The sequence below is a fragment of the Diorhabda sublineata genome, chromosome 11 (assembly GCF_026230105.1).
Source record: "Diorhabda sublineata isolate icDioSubl1.1 chromosome 11, icDioSubl1.1, whole genome shotgun sequence".
NCBI classification, from domain to species: domain Eukaryota; kingdom Metazoa; phylum Arthropoda; class Insecta; order Coleoptera; family Chrysomelidae; genus Diorhabda; species Diorhabda sublineata.
This window is the reverse complement of record NC_079484.1, coordinates 1848628-1870094: the sequence shown is the minus strand read 5'-3', so window position 1 is coordinate 1870094 and position 21467 is coordinate 1848628. Positions and strand designations below refer to the sequence as shown.

Below are 21467 nucleotides of genomic sequence, written 5' to 3'. Positions count from 1 at the left end.
CTGTCAAAATGACATTAATGACGTTATACATTATTAGAAGGTTATGAAGATTAACAGATAATTTTAATAGAAAAGAAACACCAGGGACGTAGTCGGCTTTACATAAGTTCACATTTTATAAGATTTTTCTTCAATATCTGTAATTTTCCAAGCAAAATGCTCCCGAGTTGTTTTAGGAATATTTGTAAAAATAGTGTTTTGCCCAAAGTAAGTTAATATTGATTCAATTTGCCTGACGTTTTCAGATTAACGGAAGGGTGCTCACAAGGTTAAATTGAAGTCATTTTGCCCTGCTAATAATTGGATTGTAATAAATCAGAAATGGCTAAACGATTGGCAAATTTAGTAAATGTAAACATCTCATTTTATTTCGTATTGTTTTTTTCATTAATTTTAAATAAATAATCTTTTTGTAATTCTACGTTCTTATATTTTAGAAAACGTTCGGAGGAGCATTTTCGAAAAATAACTTCGCTACAGAGGCAACATTTGAGACAAAAGTAAGTACATTTGTTTTACTTTACATAGTTGAACATACAATAATTTTTGATTACATAATCTATCAATAATATACTTGTAGATATTAAATTGTATTAGTAATGAAAGATTTAGTTTATTTGTATGTATCCAATGTCAGATTAGGTTTTAATAACTATAGATTTATATTTGTAGCCTTACCGTTTACATAAATTAGACACATCTCCTTCAACCACTGTAACAATCAATAGAGAAGATGCAATCAAATTTTATACACAAATGAACACAATTAGAAGAATAGAAACTGCAGCAGGGAACCTTTATAAAGACAAAATCATCAGGGGATTTTGTCATTTATATTCGGGACAGGTAATTTTTTTTAATTTCAAACAATAAAAAATTAAAGAGTATTGGTTTTAGGAAGCCGTAGCTGTGGGAATAAAAGCAGCTCTACGTCCACATGATGGTGTAATTACAGCATACAGAGCACATGGTTGGTCCTATATTATGGGTGTTTCACCATTAGGGGTCTTAGCTGAACTTTGTGGACGACAAAAAGGTTGTGCTAAAGGCAAGGGAGGATCTATGCACATGTACTCTGATAATTTCTACGGTGGAAATGGAATTGTAGGAGCTCAGGTATCATTTCAACATTCTTTAAACAAACAAATAAGTAGCAGTTTATATTTTTTTGTAGGTACCATTGGGAGTAGGTATTGCATTAGCTGCTAGATACAAAGGTACTGATGGTGTATGTGTTGCCCTTTACGGTGACGGTGCTGCTAACCAAGGGCAAGTATTTGAAGTCTACAACATGGCAAAATTATGGAATCTTCCTTGTATTTTTGTATGTGAAAACAATGGTTATGGTATGGGAACCAGTTCAGAAAGGGCAGCTGCTAGTACTAATTACTATTCTAGGTAGGCAGATGTTTTAGTTAAATTCTTGTACATTCCATTAAAAAAGGAGGATCAATAAAAAAAATCTTCTGAACTATGATACAGTACACTTTCAGAAAAACCAAGGAATATCTCACTAGCTGCCTTATAGGGCACTATCAACTCAAGAAGGATTAGGTCTAGGAGAAACTGATAAGTGTAGTTTTTGGACAAGACAAGTGAAGAATATGTAGCCCCTTTGAAATCAGCACAGATTTTGGAATTCTCTCGAACTCTGAATCTGAGAAGGGAGCTGTTACACCAAACTGCACCTCATCAGCTGCCTTATAGGGCATTATCAACTCAAATACTCTCTGATTGAGATGGGTTAGATGTAGCAGAAACTAACAAGTGTAGACTCTGTATGAAGTTCTAGTTTCAGAATGACTTTTAATATACGCAAAAAATGTTTTGGATACGAAGATTAGCACAGGTTTTGGGATTCATTAGAGCTCTGGAGCTGTTAAACTAAGCTACACGTCATTAGCTACCTTGCAAGGCACTATCAGCTCAAGAAGCACCTAATTGAGATGAATTAGGACTAACAGAGTGTGAAGTCCTAATTGTGCAATGCCTTGTTATTTTGCGATTTTATAATGTGTGATTAAAATCATTTTTTTTACATAAAATTAATCTTTTCAGAGGAGATTACATCCCTGGTATATGGGTAGATGGTATGGATGTTTTAGCAGTGAGGGAATGCTTCAGGTTTTCAGTGGATTATGCCGGTAGTGGTAAAGGACCACTTGTTATTGAAGCCGCAACTTACAGGTACGTTTCTGTATATAATTTAGTAAATGATCTCTTGTATGGGATGTTTGTTTTACAGATATTCCGGTCATTCCATGTCAGATCCAGGTACTAGTTACAGAACAAGAGACGAAATCCAAGAAGTACGACAAACTAGAGATCCGATAACTTCTTTTAAAGAAAAAATTATTTCGGCTAATTTAGTAACAGCCGACGAAATAAAAGTAAGTGAATTAAATTATTTATATGTACTAGAAAGATATGTTACGATTTTTGTTTTAGAAAATCGACGGGGAAATTAGATCGCAAGTTGATGAAGCTACAAAACAAGCAAAAATTGACGCGGAAATTGGTTTAGACGAACTACCGGCTGATGTATATTCACAAAGTTTAGAACCCAAAATTAGGAACGTCGATCCATTCAAACCCCTTGTACATAAACGATTAGGCGCAGCCGTTAATATATAAACGAAATAATAAGAAAAAAATCACAAGATTGACATATTTCCTTATTTTTATTGAAAAATTGTTGATATATTTGCGAAGAAGTTAAAAGGGTTATTTATTCATTAACGTACCAGTAAGATTTTAAGTAGTGAATAATTATCGCATCAAATTTAGTTTAGGATTAAAACCAAATAAGTATAGGAATTATGTACTAAAAAAATTGAACAAACTTCATATTTATTATGAATATATATTTTAGTGTTTTTGTACTATAACCCAGCGTTTCTTAAAAATTCTTCTAAGGAGTTTTATATTAATAAAATGAGTTGTAAAGGCTATTCTACTTACCAACTACGAATAATAAACCAATTTGTGCAGTTATAACTTGTTTATATACAACAAAAACACATTTTAATGATACAAAATAAAACCCAACACCATCCGGTTTAGTCATTGATCAGTATATTTCCTCTGGCGACCAACACGATTTTATATCTTCAAATATTTTATCAAACGGTCATTTTTTCATAGATGTTTTGTGATATCGGTGGGTATTTACATAAACTAGACAATTGGAGGGTTAAAACCACTCTGCAAGTGATTTTTCTGTAATCACATACGATTTACTTATTGTATTGTATATATATATATATATATATATATGTAAAACAGCACAGCGGTCAGCCTTATTAACTTCTAAAATACTTTATTTTTTTATTGTCCAATTTTTTATACCCAACGTAACTAATTTCTATATTAAAAATTCCAAATATTTATCTTGATTTTATTATTAAAATAAAAAGTTGATTGTTTAAAATAATGTAATTTTTGGTAACAAACTTCTTATATTTACAATAAATAACCCTAAAATTAAAACAAATTCGACTATTATTATAAAAAAAAAAAAGAAAAATTAAAACAATTGTACATAAAATCACGAAATAAAATACTTTATTTAAAATTCCCTTGTTTCTATTCAATTGTTGCCGGTAGAAGACTCAAAATATCTTTGTCTTTTCTTCCCTTCTTTTGGAAGATGCTGTATGGTATATTGGATACTCTGTTCTATAATCAGCGCAGGATTATCTAAAAATGAAAATAATCGAATCCGTTATTTTACAGTTGTTGTGGCTGTTTTTATACGTACAATTTTCTGTGAAGCCCTTTTTATAAGAGATTTCCAAGAATCAGAATTTTCCAGAAAGTGAGGTAGTGTATATAAACGAGTTACTAACACCCAATCAGAAAATCATTCAATGTCATATTTTAAATAAATTAATGTATCATGTTGTGTATTTGGTGTTCATTTATAAATAAATAAAGTCTGTATACATTAACAGACAAATATATTTAGTTTAACTCAATTTAACTATCAATTATGTCATTTTTGATAAGTTTTACCATATAACCCAGTGTAGGGAGTTTCACCTCACCAAATAATACAGTTTATCAAATTTAAGTAGAGAAGTCAAACTTAACGAAAAGAAAAAGCGTTAAAGTCGAAGTTAAACGTCCCAAATGACAAATAATGGTTCTAATAAACTTACAAGGTATCTATAAATAATTTCAATAGTTAATTTACCTTCTAATAATCCTTCGAACCATCGTAATAATTCAGTTAGACAATCTTTATCGTGACTGTTACTCGGCTTGAACATCCTACAAATTTTCCCCATCAGTATAACTGTGGTTGCTTTGAAATTCACATTTTCATCTGGAATCTTATATACCAGTGGTTTGAAATATTCGTTGATCTTCTTGTACACCCATTTCGTATCTTTATTTTTGCAGTATAAACGGATTGCGTATTCTGTAGGTGTAGACGGATTGGCTACAAACAAAAAATGAATTATATGATTAATATATTTTTTGTAAATGAAATTTTTAGCTTCTCACTTAAAAACAGTTGATAAAATTCTTCGAATAGTTCATCGCAGTTCCACCTTTCCTTGGGGTAACCGTAATATTGACTAAATAAACTTTTTAGGGCCAGAAGGTTGTAGCCAGGTCTACGGCAAGTTTTTAGATGAACTAATTGTATTAATAACTTTGCCATTGGATAATCTGAAAAAAATATTTTGAAAACTAATAAATTTTTTAACAGAAACTTCTTTAATTCCTACTAATACTTGTTGGTAATAAAATGGTAGTAATATAAAGAATCTGAACGGTTTTAGAAGGATACAGAATCGAATACAGGAATTTGAATGTCCTGTTGAACGATTTTAAACTCCAACCATGTGATTTGATGAACGTAATGTGTTCTAGAATTATGTAGCATCACCAAAAGCAATTAAAAAGTTTTTTAAATGATCTTAGAGTCACTTTAATCATTAAAAGTGCCTTTAAATCGTTCTAAACAGATTCAAAATGTACTTGGAAACTGTTTCAAGGAATCTGAACGGTTTTAGAAGGATACAGAATTGAATACAGGAATTTGAATGTCCTGTTGAACGATTTTAAACTCCAACCATGTGATTTGATGAACGTAATGTGTTCTAGAATTATGTAGCATCACCAAAAGCAATTAAAAAGTTTTTTAAATGATCTTAGAGTCACTTTAATCATTAAAAGTGCCTTTAAATCGTTCTAAACAGATTCAAAATGTACTTGGAAACTGTTTCAAGGAATCTGAACGGTTTTAGAAGGATATAGAATTGAATACAGGAATTTGAATGTCCTGTTGAACGATTTTAAACTCCAACCATGTGATTTGATGAACGTAATGTGTTCTAGAATTATGTAGCATCACCAAAAGCAATTAAAAAGTTTTTTAAATGATCTTAGAGTCACTTTAATCATTAAAAGTGCCTTTAAATCGTTCTAAACAGATTCAAAATGTACTTGGAAACTGTTTCAAGGAATCTGAACGGTTTTAGAAGGATACAGAATTGAATACAGGAATTTGAATGTCCTGTTGAACGATTTTAAACTCCAACCATGTGATTTGATGAACGTAATGTGTTCTAGAATTATGTAGCATCACCAAAAGCAATTAAAAAGTTTTTTAAATGATCTTAGAGTCACTTTAATCATTAAAAGTGCCTTTAAATCGTTCTAAACAGATTCAAAATGTACTTGGAAACTGTTTCAAGGAATCTGAACGGTTTTAGAAGGATACAGAATTGAATACAGGAATTTGAATGTCCTGTTGAACGATTTTAAACTCCAACCATGTGATTTGATGAACGTAATGTGTTCTAGAATTATGTAGCATCACCAAAAGCAATTAAAAAGTTTTTTAAATGATCTTAGAGTCACTTTAATCATTAAAAGTGCCTTTAAATCGTTCTAAACAGATTCAAAATGTACTTGGAAACTGTTTCAAGGAATCTGAACGGTTTTAGAAGGATACAGAATTGAATACAGGAATTTGAATGTCCTGTTGAACGATTTTAAACTCCAACCATGTGATTTGATGAACGTAATGTGTTCTAGAATTATGTAGCATCACCAAAAGCAATTAAAAAGTTTTTTAAATGATCTTAGAGTCACTTTAATCATTAAAAGTGCCTTTAAATCGTTCTAAACAGATTCAAAATGTACTTGGAAACTGTTTCAAGGAATCTGAACGGTTTTAGAAGGATACAGAATTGAATACAGGAATTTGAATGTCCTGTTGAACGATTTTGAACACTAACCATGTGATTTGATGAACGTAAAGTGATCTAGAATTATGTAACATCACCAAAAGCAATTAAAAAGTTTTTTAAATGATCTTAGAGTCACTTTAATCATTTAAAGTGCCTTTAAATCGTTCTAAACAGATTCAAAATGTACTTGGAAACTGTTTCAAGGAATCTGAACGGTTTTAGAAGGATACAGAATTGAATACAGGAATTTGAATGTCCTGTTGAACGATTTTGAACTCCAACCATGTGATTTGATGAACGTAAAGTGATCTAGAATTATGTAACATCACCAAAAGCAATTAAAAAGTTTTTTAAATGATCTTAGAGTCACTTTAATCATTTAAAGTGCCTTTAAATCGTTCTAAACAGATTCAAAATGTACTTGGAAACTGTTTCAAGGAATCTGAACGGTTTTAGAAGGATACAGAATTGAATACAGGAATTTGAATGTCCTGTTGAACGATTTTGAACTCCAACCATGTGATTTGATGAACGTAAAGTGATCTAGAATTATGTAGCATCACCAAAAGTAATTGGAAAGTTTTTTAAATGACCTTAAGGTCCCTTCAAATCATTTGAAGCGTCTTAACAACGTTCTAAACAGAACCAGAGTGTTTCGAAGTATTTGAAGGGTTTTAGAAGAATACAGAATTGAATATTTGGCAACATGAGAGATAAATCTACACGAAGAAGTGGAATTTTGCAAAATAAATCAAATTAATGGAGCTGCAATTTAAATTAAGTGTCAAAAGCAAGCATTCGGTGTGTTCCATTTAGACAAATAACTGAATAACAAAAAACTTATTATTACCTGACAAAAACAAGACTTAAAAATCCATTGAATTTTCATTAGAGGAAATCACACTGTATTTAAAGAAAAAGGGAATAAATATAGAAGATAGGTGATGATTATGAAAGTAAAAAATACAAAAAATTGTTAGAAATTGTAAATTTTTTTAGATATAGATCTTTAAAGGAGCTAAAACAGATTACGGTGTATCCTAATAGCACATAGACGCCAAAAATCCTTGAGAAACTTTAGTTTTTGCTGAAATTTTTATATAAATAGTAAACAAAGTACCGATATGTCTCTTGACTTACTTTTGACATCAGCTGCGAAAGGTAATAAGTCAATCCATGAAGTCAAAACAGTAAAAAAAATTGGAACAGCCAAATCTCCAGCATAGAAAAAAGCTTCGCAACAGAATGTTCGCATTCTGTGTATATCAGCATGTAGTCGACACAAACTTACAAATAATCTCGTTAAAGGGATGGCTTTTCGGATACCGCATCCTGAAAATTCGAAAAAAAATAGAAACCGGTAATTAAATTTTAAAAAAATATATATATAAAAACTTACCCATTCTAAGGATATGTTCTTGTATTCTGGAAAAAAACGTTTCAACGATGTTTTCGAATCCTTTTTCTTTTTCTAATCTAACGAGTAGAGAAAGAAATATTCTCTGAGTTCTGGTCATAAGGGGGGCCGGATAATATTTACTGTCAGGCAAGTCGTGAATGTCTCTAGAAATTTGGTAAATAACGATGCTGAAAAATAGAAAAAAAAGTTTGTCATTTTAATATTCCCATAACCAAAAACCTTAAAAAACTTTCAAAATAGTATTGTTTTTTTTGTGAACCGCCCTGTATACTGAAAAGTGAAAATTTGATAATTGATTTATAATACTTACTCGATGATTTCATTTGAAGTCTGTCTTTTGAATTCCAATACAATTTCATGGGGTATGTCATCTTCATTTGGGATAGATAACAGTTTTTTTAGTAATACACCTATTTTTTCTGAAATAAGTAATAAAAATTGTAGGTTTTCATACGATCTAAATGTGTGTGAAGACTCGAAGGACCAGAGACAGTTTGATTGTGAATGGTAGTAATAGATCCAGAAATTCTAATATATTGCTTCTAAATAAAATAATACTCTATAAGAATAAAGATCTAGCATTTATTTCCATTTTGGTAATAGTTCGCCGTATAATTTAGCCTTCCGAAATACAAAATGAGAAGTTAATCAAAATTTTGATGGGCATTGTTATGATGAATGAAGCATTTGGTGAAAAAAAATAAGAATTTACTTTGAATGATAACGTGGTCCCTAACTTTTCGACTTTAGTTACTGACAAATCCTGTCTTGAAGTATTTAAAAGCATTAAGACTTTTATTATGTTTTTGGTATGAGTAGTACCTTTTGGTCAACACTATATAACTAATAATATGCATATTTATCATAAGTCTGAATCACTAAAACTAAAAAACTAGACAAGTCGATATTGCTTGTTGATAAAAGCTAAAATAATATACACCGTTCCAACCTATCAAAAAATCGTCATTGGTATAGTGACGATTCTGCGCAATAAAGATTACGTGTTCCAACCGGGCATTTACAGTTATACGAACGATTCTGTTTTGTGTTCCAACCAACTTAGGTATCGTTTTTGAACCGGTTCCGGGACGGTTTTTTCGATACTCAGTTGATAGCAAATACTGGTACCAGAACCGTATATAACCGGAGATTGCGCAGAAAATATTTCTAATCGCTTTCAATAACCGTTCCAGATTAGCAGGTTGGAACAAACCCAAAGACAATTTATTTGTTTCGGCTTTTAAATTAACAAGTTAATTACTCATATTGGGAGTCTTGAAAGTACAATTTACGATTTAAAACACAAAGTAACACCTCGAAATCTATCTCGCAAATAAGCAAAATTGTACAATATTTGTTTGTTTATGTTGCAATTAGGTTATGTTTTTAAAACGGCCCATAAAAAGTTTTAAAACTTTGTTGTTTTGTTTTTCCTAGAAAACTATACCTAGTGTTGTAAAAAAGTGGATACACAGTTAGAATCAGATGTATTTGGAATCATTAACTGTTTTTATAGCAACAAAATCATTGTGGATTTGTGTAATTTATGCTAAAGATACAAAAACGTTGACTAAGAAGAAAATTCAAAGTTTTTGTTCGAAAACTATACCTAGTGTTGTAAAAAAGTGGATATACAGTTAGAATCAAATGTATTTGGAATCATTAACTGTTTTTATAGCAAAAAAATCATTGTGGACTTGTGCAATTGTTGCTAAAGATACAAAAAGTGGACTATGACAAAAATACAAAGTTTTTGTTCGAATACTATACCTAGTGTTGTTAAAAAGTGGATATACAGTTAGAATCAGATGTATTTGGAATCATTAACTGTTTTAATAGCAACAAAATCATTGTGGACTTGTGTAATTTATGCTAAAGATACAAAAACGTTGACTATGAAGAAAATTCAAAGTTTTTGTTCGAAAACTATACCTAGTGTTGTAAAAAAGTGGATATACAGTTAGAACCAAATGTATTTGGAATCATTAACTATTTTAATAGCAACAAAATCATTGTGGACTTGTGTAATTTTTGCTAAAGATACAAAAACGTTGACTATGAAGAAAATTCAAAGTTTTTGTTCGAAAACTATACCTAGTGTTGTAAAAAAGTGAATACACAGTTAGAATCAGATGTATTTGGAATCATTAACTGTTTTTATAGCAAAAAAATCATTGTGGACTTGTGCAATTGTTGCTAAAGATACAAAAAGTGGACTATGACAAAAATACAAAGTTTTTGTTCCAAAACTATACCTAGTGTTGTAAAAAAGTGGATATACAGTTAGAATCAAATGCATTTGGAATCATTAACTGTTTTTATAGCAACAAAATCATTGTGGACTTGTGTAATTTATGCTAAAGATACAAAAACGTTGACTATGAAGAAAATTCAAAGTTTTTGTTCGAAAACTATACCTAGTGTTGTAAAAAAGTGGATATACAGTTAGAACCAAATGTATTTGGAATCATTAACTATTTTAATAGCAACAAAATCATTGTGGACTTGTGTAATTTTTGCTAAAGATACAAAAACGTTGACTATGAAGAAAATTCAAAGTTTTTGTTCGAAAACTATACCTAGTGTTGTAAAAAAGTGAATACACAGTTAGAATCAGATGTATTTGGAATCATTAACTGTTTTTATAGCAAAAAAATCATTGTGGACTTGTGCAATTGTTGCTAAAGATACAAAAAGTGGACTATGACAAAAATACAAAGTTTTTGTTCCAAAACTATACCTAGTGTTGTAAAAAAGTGGATGTACAGTTAGAATCAAATGCATTTGGAATCATTAACTGTTTTTATAGCAACAAAATCATTGTGGACTTGTGTAATTGCTACTAATTATGAACTAATTCACCATGGGAAAGTTTACATACAAATTAATGCAGGATTATTTGTGAAATAAAAAAAAAATACTTACCAGGTAATACTGCATCGTTTTTCAAAATTCCTTTTCGTTTTTTCTTGGTAGGCGTCAGACCATAAATATGCTTCATATCAACAGTCGCATTATGCATCACTTCAGCCATATCCAGTATTCTTATTCTCCATTGTTTATCGTCTACACCACTGGGAACGTCTCTTATCACAATATTTTTAACTTCTTCTTTCGCTTTCCCCTTGTCCATGTCATTCATTATCTTCGAGAGAATATCACAATCGTCCTTCACAGCCTGTCGTTTATTCGTAAGTGTTCTAACTGATTTTTTAAAATTTGACTGACTAGAAAACTGTCCATCCAATAAATCTATCGGTTTATTGCAAGCAGGTCGAATCAATATATTCTGCACGACGTTAATTCTTTTAGCTCCGGTAGTTGATTGCAACTGAACCGAACTACTTTCGATTAGAGATGCACTTTCTTTAAATCTATTCGTATCACAGTCATTAGGATTTCTACGTAAAGAAACAGGCGTTTTCAACATTTTTTGTTTTTCTTTCATCTGTTTCATTATTTTTGATTGGAGCTTTGTCCTCTTTGTAGGTCTGCATCTCACGTTTTCTTTACTACCAACAGAACTAGGGTCAAGTGGAGTTGCCATTTCTGTTCCACAATTTACTTCTGATGTTTCTAAATTTGAGCTCCGATTTTCATTGGTTTTTTCCTCTACCTTTGGATATTTTCGTGGTCTTCCTCTACCTCTTTTAACTATATCATTCATGGGTGGGATGCGTGGTTCAATTATCGTAGTTGTTTCTTGCAATACATGATTTATATCATCAGGTTTTGTTGTCGGTGCCTTATCAGAATCGATTGTTTTCCTTTTTCTTTTCCTTGTCATTTCCGAACCAGAAAATTCCTCCAAATTCGATACCTTCATATTCCCCAAACCCTTCCGTTTACACGAATGCTTCGTTAAACAAATGTGGCAACATGATTTATTACTAATTTTGCTTTCCGTTCCTTCCAATTCTTTATTAAATTCTGCTGCCCGTCTTCTAGTTATCATTCCGTTTTTTTCTAGACTAGGATTCATTTTTTTTAGTGTACATGCCTTTTTTATACTGTTTCCATTTTTAATACTATCGAATGCTTGAAAAGTCCTTGGGGGACATGCCGTATGATCTAACGATCCAATAGAATTTTTTTCATCTCCTACTAATGGAACTTCTGCTTCGGTTTCTACAAAAGTATCACTAGAAATTCCTTCGTCTGATTCAATTTTGGAATTATCACTCCCATTTACATCTTCAATTTTCTCCAGCGGAATAATTTTAGGAAAAATATCAGTTTGGTAAGGAAAAGTTGAACCACTTCGTTCTGGAGATTGAGGACAATCAGATATTGGACAACTGGGCACAGGAGATGCTGGACAACTAGGTACAGGAGATGCTGGACAACTAGGTACAGGAGATGCTGGACAACTAGGTACAGGAGATGCTGGACAACTAGGTAAAGGAGATGCTGGACTATTAGGTACTGGAGATGCTGGACAACTAGGTACAGGAGATGCTGGACTATTAGGTACTGGAGATGCTGGACAACTAGGTACAGGAGATGCTGGACAACTAGGTACAGGAGATGCTGGACAACTAGGTACTGGAGATGCAGGACTATTAGGTACTGGAGATGCTGGAGAACTAAATGTAGTAGATTCTTGACAACTGGTTGTGACAGAAGCTGGACTACTGGGGGTGGTAGATGCTAGAGAAGCTGATAGTGTGCAATGTATAGTGGAAAATGTTGATATACAAGATGTTATATCGCTAGGTATAGGAATTGATAGAGAATTGGACACAGGTGATGACAGGTGAGGTTGTGCGAAAGTAGATGGAGAATTAGAGGTACATATAGGTATAGGTGCAGGTAAATCTTGACACGGATGTAAAGGTAACGATTCGGAAGATTTTATTTCGATAATTCCCGGTAATTCTTCTTCAATTACTGATGTACCATCTGTTGGAATGGGGAATATTGGAAATTTATCTTCTAATTTATCCAAATTAACTGAAGGATCTCCTTCAATTGACGGGTTATTAGTGCCCGATTGCCTATCAAAATAATTCGATAAATTTCTAACGGCATTTTTTCTAATCGGAGATCCACTCAATTCGCTGAAGCTCTTATTTGATTGGAAAGCGTTTATGAAGGAATCTAATTCATTTGAAAGTTTATTTTCATCTTTAAGAAGAGAGTTTATGCATCGGGACATCGGAGAGGTCTTCAAAAGAGGACTGGTATCTTCGATATCACTACGACACTTATCAGATTCATCCTCTTGTTTATTTTTCATTGTTCTACATTTAATTGTATCAGTTTTCGATGGATAAGGGCTCAAAGGGCTGAGACAAGCCGGTGGTGATTTATAAAACTTCAGTATTTCCGAAGGAGACAACATCTGATGTTCTACTTCGGTGTTTGAACTTCTATTCTTGTCAACTTCTTCATTATTTAACACCAAATCATTTTGTTTAGTAGTCATCTTGTTATCTTCGACAATAATTTTCAAATCTGTGTCAATAGATGATAGTTTATTGGATGAATGAAGATCTGAATCAACAATTTTTGTTTCTTCTTCATTATTATCTATTTCAATTGAAGTATTACTGAAATTTTCACTTCTTGATATAATATTGTCTCTATTAACATCTTCGGGTTTTTTATCTTCACTAGTAGGCATATTCGTAGTTGTTGTATCACTTTTAATTGGAATTTTAGAATTGATTGTTATCACACCAACTTCTTCAGTATAAAATTTAATCTTATCACTAATTGGTTCACTATTTTTGGTACTATCTCCTATACTAGCTGAAGGATTTTCTATTTCTTTTAGTAACACAGTTTCCTTTGGATTTGAATCTGTTAAAATTGCATCTTCTGGTATATTTATATCTGGACTACGGGATTCATCTATGCTTGTATTTTGGAATAAATGTTGTAGATCCAGTTCGGTTTCCGATTGATATTCCGCTCCTATTGAACTTTTTCTTCCATTCTTCTGGATTCTCTCACTGACTAGTTCCGCTAATTTATCAAGAACATTATGGGGCGTTAGTTCTGATTGTAATTGATTGTGCAACCATAGTAGAGGACTCTGCGGTCTAGTTTCACTTTTAAATTCCATTCTACTTGGAGTCGGAGATATATTTTCCTTTTTAATATTAAAAAATTCCAATAATTTCTCATTCGGTCCGTTATTTAATAAAGTTCTTCTACATTTCTTGGATTTACAAGAGGAACATTCAGTATTTGATAATCTCTTGAGGAATTGCGAGGTGAAATTAGTTGATTGAATCTCCCCGCATTCTGAATTGAAGTTGTCGCAATAGAAAGGAATAGTCGATTCATTGGAAATTGTGAAATTGATTTTGGATCGTTTTAAAATCTGTAACGCCCTTAGGACATTATCCTGGCAATTAAGAGCACGTCTCCTTTTTAATATATCCTGTTTTTTCTTCATAATTCTTCGTTTTTTCTGTAAATACATAAATCTGCGGTATTTACGGTTTAGAAATTTGTTTTTAACCAAAGATCTACATCTATTTTCAATATTATTCGGTTCTGTTCCTTGCTGTAAAGTATTTTTACTTCTTGATATATCAGATGTGAAAGGAGAGCCAGTTTGTTCATCGTATGAATCAAAAGCTTCCATCAATGGAGAAACTGATCTTATTGGTGACAATAATTTGGGTATGTACATCATTTCTAGTAAAATATCATCAACTGATTCAGTTTTTTCTAACGATTCTTCTTTTGAACACCGTTCCGGGTTATTTGTATTTGATTCCAATATTATTGTATCAGTCTGTATAGCAATATTCTCCGTTTTTATGGGATCTATATTAACTTGAGCTTCTGTTAAAATTTTCATTCTCATTCGCTTACTTTTGGTACAAGCAAGATCCCTTGAAAGATTGGTGATTGTTACATTCTGTTTTAAATTGTTTATTTCTATATCTTTGTCGTAACATAACTGAGTGTAATGTTTTAATTTTTCATTCATCTGAAAAAAAATATATAATAATATAATATATAATGATTGGAATAAGTATTATGGGCAAACTAAAAGGTTTATGAATATTTTAATATTGATAACATATAAATTAATATTCAAATAACATGATTATAAGTAAAGAGATATACCTAAGACCATAAATCAATGTATAAGTCTTAGTTTTACTATGTCGTAGTTTAGATTGTGTACAGTAAACAGACGTAATCAAAATATAAAAATAAAACAGGAATACAAGTGAATGACTGCATTAAAGACCTTTAAAATCATTATTTTTCAAATAAATTGTGAATTATACATTAAATCACCAACTTTTCTACCAATATATCGAGTAGATCAACAAAAACTATAACAAAAAGAACAAAGGGATTTGTAGGTGCACAAACTGCTAGCTAATCCAAGGGATTGAACTATATAATATTATGTACTATAAAAAGATATAATGAAAATATATACAATGATAAAAATATTAGTTATTTATATGGAATGAATGATTAATTACATGTACCTGAAAATATAAGCTTATTTGCCCATTTACTCACCTCTAAATTTTGCATATGCATTTCTTGAAGAACTTTATTAATTTCCTCTTTAAACCCATCAGTGATTCTCTTTTTTTCTTCTTTAGTAGCAGCTAGTTGATCTTGCAATGCCGTAATTTCCTTCTGCAACTTATTATTCTCTGTTTGAAGTTGAGTTTCATTATTTTTATGTTTGACTAGTTTTTCTTCAAGTTCTTCAACTTTCTTGTTATCAACCGTAGTTTGATTCTTTTGTTTGGAAGGTTCTGCAAATGTATTCAACTCCTTTAGATATTGTATTTCCATTTCTAGATCTTTAATATTTTTTTGTGTTACAATAGCTTGCTGATTATATTTTTGTTCTAAGGAAGTTTTTTGTTCGTACAACGATTTATAATCAGCATCCATTGTATTGTATTTAGTCTTTAGTGATTCTAATGAAAAAGTGCACCTATCATTTTCAAGTTGAGTCCGTTCTAGTTTTTGCTTGAGTTCCTTACACGTTTGCAAAGCTTTCTTAAGCTTGTGACTATTTTCTGAATACATTTGTAGTATTGTACTATAACAAAAAAAATTATTAGAATATATATATTTATTGAACATTCTAGTGTTAAATCATTTTTTCGTTAAAATTCTAAGCAAATAATTAGTTTTGTTTAATATAGAAAATCTAAAGAATATAATTCAACTGCTTCCGCTATTTACTTTTTCAGTTTTTTTGTACTTACTCTGTTTTTATCAACTTCTGTTTCACCACACTAAAATCTACGATTGTCGGATTCATTATGAATTGATTATTAAATAGTTATAACACACTGTACTGTAAACTGATAGTAATTAATTATTTATAAACATTCTTTAAAAGTTTACTTATTTTTAATGTACAAAATGTTTGTATCTATCGTAATATTTTACATTTTCTAACAAACTTTTAAACCTAACCTCACTATAATACACGCTAAAACGTTTTTATTTGATTCCACAGAATAAGCATCTTAGATGTAAAACTTTTTAGTTTATTCGGGTGTAGTTCGATGTTATTTTACTTAGAACACATATTGTCTTCTTCTTTTTATGGCTAGAAAGGCGTCAGCTACAATAACTATTTGACCAATACATTAAATTTATGACAATTGACAATTTTTTTAAAAGAAAATAACCTTTAACAGAAAATGATTATTTAAAGAATTTTATAACAATGTTAACAAATTTAGTAAAATTTGTGTCTAGAACGGCACTTATTAAAGTACCTATTAGTAACTTTTCTAGTGCTCCTTTAATTTTAAGTGAAGAGAGGTTGCAAAGATTTCGTACCACCGAAACGGACTGTTCGAATCATACGAATGAGCATATCGCACAATTTTATAAAATATCTGAAGAAGATCGAAAGAAAATTTTTCTTCATGGAGGGATACCTAAAACTTTCGATATACAAACAAAAACATTCAATGAGCTTTGCCTTATGATACGACAACCGTCAGTTGATGTAATAAATTGCCTGAAACAAATCAATTACTCCAAACCACCAGTTAAATTCGTTTTATATGGTAGAAAAGGAAGTGGAAAAACTTTATGTTTAGCACACATCTTACATTATGCACATAAAAATGAATTTCTTATCGTTCATATACCATGGTTGGGGAATTGGATGCGAAGATGTAAAGAATATAGTAATAGTGAAACCAAAGAAGGATTCGTTGATTTGAATTTAGATGCAGCTGCTTGGTTATTACATTTTAAAACGCAAAATGCCCATATACTGACAAACCCAAATGTAAAAACAACCGTCGAATATATATGGAGCAAAAGAGAAATCACACCAAAAGGATCAAATCTCACAGAACTCATTGATCACGGGATAAATAGGGTCAGTAAAATTCTTATTATATTTAAATATTTTTTAATATTGCTATTATAGGTTAAATATGCTTCAAATACTATCGTGGCTCTTTGTAATGAGATAAAAATACTGTCCACTAATGGAATATTTAAAACATTAGCTGCAATTGATGGATTTAACGCGTTTTTCTATCCTAATACAAGGGTTTATACCGAAAAAAAAGAAGTTGTTCATCCTCATAAAATTACAATCACAGAGGGTTTTTTGAATTTAACGAAAAGCGATTGGAAAAATGGAGCTGTGGTTGTTATAGTTGATGAAATCGCCATTGCAGATAAAGATCAATTATCCTACATGCCAAGGTATTTAACCTCGAATATCTTAAATTAAAATATTTTTTTTTTTCATAAATTCTCAAATTTTAACACTGTTTATGTTAAAAATAGTGAGTTGTGAGTAGAAAAACTTTGATGATGTTCATTTTTGATTAATTATAATATCCCAATCTCACAAATATTGTCAAATGTTTAATTGAACTAGTAATATCATGCCAAAACCATTAAATATTTGAAGTAATGCGAAATAATAAAATTTCTATTCTAGATATTTATTGGGAAAAGATGGTTTTGAACATATGGATCCTTTTGTTCCAATTTTTGTACCGGATTATTCGAAAAAAGAATTGACGAGTTGTATGGATTATTATAGGGAAAGGAAATGGGTGAATGATTATCCTGGTTTAGATGAAGAAGTGGAATTTATTAGCGGTTCAAATCCTTATAGACTTATGAAAGTTTGTGCTCCTTTATAAATTTTTAAATCTAAGAAATAAAATTCTCATTTACACATAATTGAGTTTTATTTTTAGCAACTACTAAACGAGTATTATTAATTGGAAGAGGTGAGTTAAAAAATACTTTGCTCTAGTTGAAACTATGAAAAATAATAAAACTTATCAAATTATATCGAACTCATTCAAATACAACTGCAGCAGATTTTGATGAAGTACATTTCCAACATTCTTATACGGCTGTTTACCTACTTGTCTACCCCCAAATTTCAGGCATATTTATTCAAGCAAATACTGCTCCAGACAATAATATGCTGCTTTGGTATCCTATAATCCTGTTCATTCTTTTTATGTTCAAATCCTTCTAACAAAATCGCATTTTTACCTATAAATTCTACTTTTTCTTTGTCTTCCTGGCTTCTTTGGACCAACATTCACGTTTTTACCCATAAATACCTACTTATTTCTATCTTTCTTTTTATTTATACCAAAAATCGAGTTTTTACTCATAAATTCTACTTTCTCTTTGTCTTCCCGGCTTCTTTGGACCAAAAATCACGTTTTTACCCATGAATTCTAGCTTTTCTTTGTATTCCCGGCTTCTTTGGACCAAAAAATACTTTTTTGTACATGAATATTAACTTTTCTTTGTCTTCCTTGCTTATGTGGACTTCAATTATGTTTTTACCCATAATACCCTTCTTGTCTCTAATGACGATCTAAAAGTCTTAGTCCAGCTTAGAAATTGTCTTGAGCTTTGTGAAAAAAATTACATCTAAGAATCCTTGAGGTATCTATGGTGGCAACACCAAACTTTCCAATGACTACCACTGTCGATATCGATTTTTCAAAAAAGTTGTACTGAAAATTTAGATATCTCGAATAATAATGAAGAAATTAGTTTTAACAAACACTGTTGAATGTAGTTATAGTTTTAACCACCAATTTTTAGCAAAATGGGTCTGCTATTTGGGGAAAGTGACTTTTTGAAGATTTCCTAATACCATTCTAATTTCTATGAAGATTTTTAAAAAATTTTCAGTTGCAAACAACTGAAACGAGCTCCTTTTAAAGCCCCCAAATACAAATTTTCAATATTACCAGTGATTTCAATAAAAAAATAATTTGAATGAAACTATTTTTCACTAATATATATATTTGTAGCTATACAAAAATTAAAAAGTGAATTATTGGAATAAAGAATTGATAAATGCTGGTAAATATACATCAGATTGAATTAAACTATAACTAGTCTTGTAATACAAAGTGGATTATTAAAAACTTGTCAAATATTAAAAGCTCAATATTCAACAAAGTAATTTATTATTAACAATCTGGAAATGGAAGTTTTAGCTTAAATAGTATATCTGAATTGTAGTAATCCTTATTTGGAAATGAATTAGGTGAAATTAAACTGTACGTAAAATAATATGCACACCGGAATCTGTAAATACTGGATCAGATAATTCCCCGACTTTGAGTGCAAAAGCAGCTTCTTCAAACGGTTTTTGCATAGCTCCCTTTCCAAAAGGACCTAAATCACCTCCTCTTTTCGCCGAAGAACAATCTGAGTATTTCGATGCTAATTCTGCAAAAGATGCTTTTCCTTGAGCAATTTGTTCTCGATAAGCTGAAAAAAATTTTTTTATGAAGAAAAAAAAAGGGCAATTTAATCTTTTTATATACATTTCACTAAATCCAGTGCTTCTTCTTTAGATCGTGTGATATTTTCTTCTCTCCAAGATGAAGGCCTTCTAGAATCTTTATGTTTTACGAGTAAATGTGAGCATTGTACTTGTTCAGGACCGCTTGAAGATACGGGCTCAGCTGGCTTATCAGGAACATCCCACTGGGATTCTTTTGTATACACATTTAAATAATAATGCTGACCTGTTGAAAATTCATAGTAAATTTGTAATATAATGATAAATTACAAGATAAATGATTTAGAAATATTTTGTGCATCTATTGAATCGCTTGTAAATATTTTATTATAATTAATGTACAATCAATTTAATGTTAACAATTTATTTAAATTTTATTGCTTTAGAAATGCAGAGAATAAATATTTTTTAATAATATTGTATACTTACCGGTTGACCTACTCAATCGTTTTTCCCAGCCGGCTGGTAAAGGTTCGTCCGCCATCGTTATTTATTTTACCCTATTTCAATGCTGCCACCACTGATTCCCTAATTAATCTAGCTTCCTTTTAGTTATTCGCAGTGGTGCATCATACTATTCCGTATTTAGATTATTTATCAAATCCTAATGAAATTCCAGTTCAATTATAATTTATTTACATTATTATTCCTATTCTTTTTCATTTTAATTATTGTATAAAAGATAACGGTTTATATAAAGTTTAATATGCGTCGCTTTTGTTGGCTACACTGATCTCAAATATTTATCTACTAACTTCAGAGGCTATTGAGATTCGGTTATATTCGTAAACATCAATAAAATCTCGGTTATTACCGTTTGTATTTTCAAATTTTATTGGCGTTTGGAAGAATTAAGAGAATAATAGTCTTCTTTACCACCAATCAAAATTCGCAATTCAAATTCTCCCACGTGTTTTTAGAAAATCTGATAAGTCTGAACATAGTCACAATTATTTAATAATCAGCTGAGGAGCTGACAATTCTGTCAGTGGAGTTCGATTGGTTTTAAGAGTGACACGTAGTACAAGCTTGACGAGAAATAATTAAAATACGGTTGTTATTTTCGTTTTTGATCGCCTATTAATTAGTAATATAGATCCAAAGAACGGTAAGGTTGAATTTTATTGGATTTCGAAAGATATGATTCGATGATTATATTTTAATTTACAAGAAAAAGTTGTTGTGAGTGTATTATTAACAGGTGAGTAGTAATTAGCGTTTTAAGGGTTATAGGGTAATTTAATGTTAATATATAGCATATTGAACCGTCAATATTTTATATTATATATAGTTTTTTTTGTGAAAGTGGGTCATAAAACTCACACCAACCGTAAAAAAATAATTAATACAATGCGATTTATTAGATAATAATTGAATTGAAAAGATTGTACATTTGTTAGAATTAATTCAGTTACCCAATTTAAAACGAGTGAAATATGGGTTTTTTTTTATGAAAGTAATTGATCTTAATGTTTTGGTTTGACTTAACAGGTATCGAGCAGGTAGATAATTGGTTTTGTGAGTCATCGAATTGTGGCAACTACATCGATGATTCTTACGCTAGACTAGGTCAATTAAAAATTATATGTTGGGTTCGCGAATTACAAATATGTTTTAGAAATAATTTAGAACAATCTATTGTATTGACCAAGTACAATTGGGTTCATTTTAAATTTCAATAATGGCGGCTTTACAGTGGCGTAGGTTATAATAACAAATTTAACGGTTTTAATGTCAATAAAATATGATTTATGTAATTAATTTGATGAAATTTGAGGTTTAAAACTTGAATAATTGTGTAAAAATATTTAAATTATTACGTTTTTCGCTTTTTTTTAGATGATTTCATGTTAATTAGTAATTGACCTTGTTTGGAAGTATCCAAACCCCTTTTTATCTATTTTTTTCTTCGTATTCGCTAGGGTTTGACCTAATCCCAAACGATATGGGTGTGAATATTACGTATTCATGTTAATGTAATAAATTTCATATGAATTTTTAAAAGAATCACTTAAAATATGTATTTGTATCCATATTTTTGAGAATTAAAGTCGTAAATTTGAAAAAA

The 21467-nt window shown here is 30.6% G+C and overlaps 5 protein-coding genes across 6 annotated transcripts in view; 3 read left to right on the top strand and 2 right to left on the bottom strand.

Annotated features, from left to right (window-relative positions):
• The first annotated feature begins 3 nt into the window (after nt 1-3).
• Nucleotides 4-4174, top strand: LOC130450376 (probable pyruvate dehydrogenase E1 component subunit alpha, mitochondrial). Of its 2 annotated transcripts, none has more exons than XM_056788741.1 (8): nt 4-207; nt 438-500; nt 673-846; nt 898-1116; nt 1175-1398; nt 2059-2187; nt 2246-2390; nt 2449-4174. In XM_056788741.1, exons 1-8 carry the CDS (start codon nt 157-159, stop codon nt 2632-2634), a joined length of 1191 nt encoding a protein of 396 aa, XP_056644719.1. In that variant the 5' UTR covers nt 4-156; the 3' UTR covers nt 2635-4174. The 2 variants fall into 2 exon arrangements, with proteins under 2 accessions (XP_056644719.1, XP_056644720.1); XM_056788742.1 differs by having other exon boundaries at nt 14-351; nt 2449-4032.
• Nucleotides 3421-16147, bottom strand: LOC130450372 (uncharacterized). The gene is made up of 9 exons (XM_056788735.1): nt 15834-16147; nt 15127-15664; nt 10552-14575; nt 7937-8045; nt 7606-7793; nt 7347-7538; nt 4510-4677; nt 4196-4444; nt 3421-3699 (listed from the first exon to the last, which is right to left on the bottom strand). The coding sequence occupies exons 1-9, from the start codon at nt 15887-15889 to the stop codon at nt 3590-3592; spliced, it is 5634 nt and encodes a 1877-aa protein (XP_056644713.1). The 5' UTR covers nt 15890-16147; the 3' UTR covers nt 3421-3589.
• A 68-nt stretch (nt 16148-16215) lies between these two features.
• Nucleotides 16216-17801, top strand: LOC130450377 (28S ribosomal protein S29, mitochondrial). The gene is made up of 3 exons (XM_056788743.1): nt 16216-16972; nt 17024-17307; nt 17549-17801. Exons 1-3 carry the CDS (start codon nt 16304-16306, stop codon nt 17754-17756), a joined length of 1161 nt encoding a protein of 386 aa, XP_056644721.1. The 5' UTR covers nt 16216-16303; the 3' UTR covers nt 17757-17801.
• Nucleotides 17802-18871: 1070 nt separating this feature from the next.
• LOC130450378 (putative peptidyl-prolyl cis-trans isomerase dodo) lies at nt 18872-19964 on the bottom strand. Its single transcript, XM_056788744.1, has 3 exons — nt 19829-19964; nt 19422-19625; nt 18872-19365 (listed from the first exon to the last, which is right to left on the bottom strand). The coding sequence occupies exons 1-3, from the start codon at nt 19881-19883 to the stop codon at nt 19145-19147; spliced, it is 480 nt and encodes a 159-aa protein (XP_056644722.1). The 5' UTR covers nt 19884-19964; the 3' UTR covers nt 18872-19144.
• Nucleotides 19965-20374: 410 nt separating this feature from the next.
• The window catches only part of LOC130450157 (ecotropic viral integration site 5 ortholog), a 43066-nt gene continuing 41973 nt past the window's right edge, over nt 20375-21467 (top strand). The window contains exon 1 of the mRNA XM_056788372.1: nt 20375-20600. The gene's annotated coding sequence lies outside the window, so the exon portion shown is untranslated. The remainder of the gene's footprint in view (nt 20601-21467) is intronic.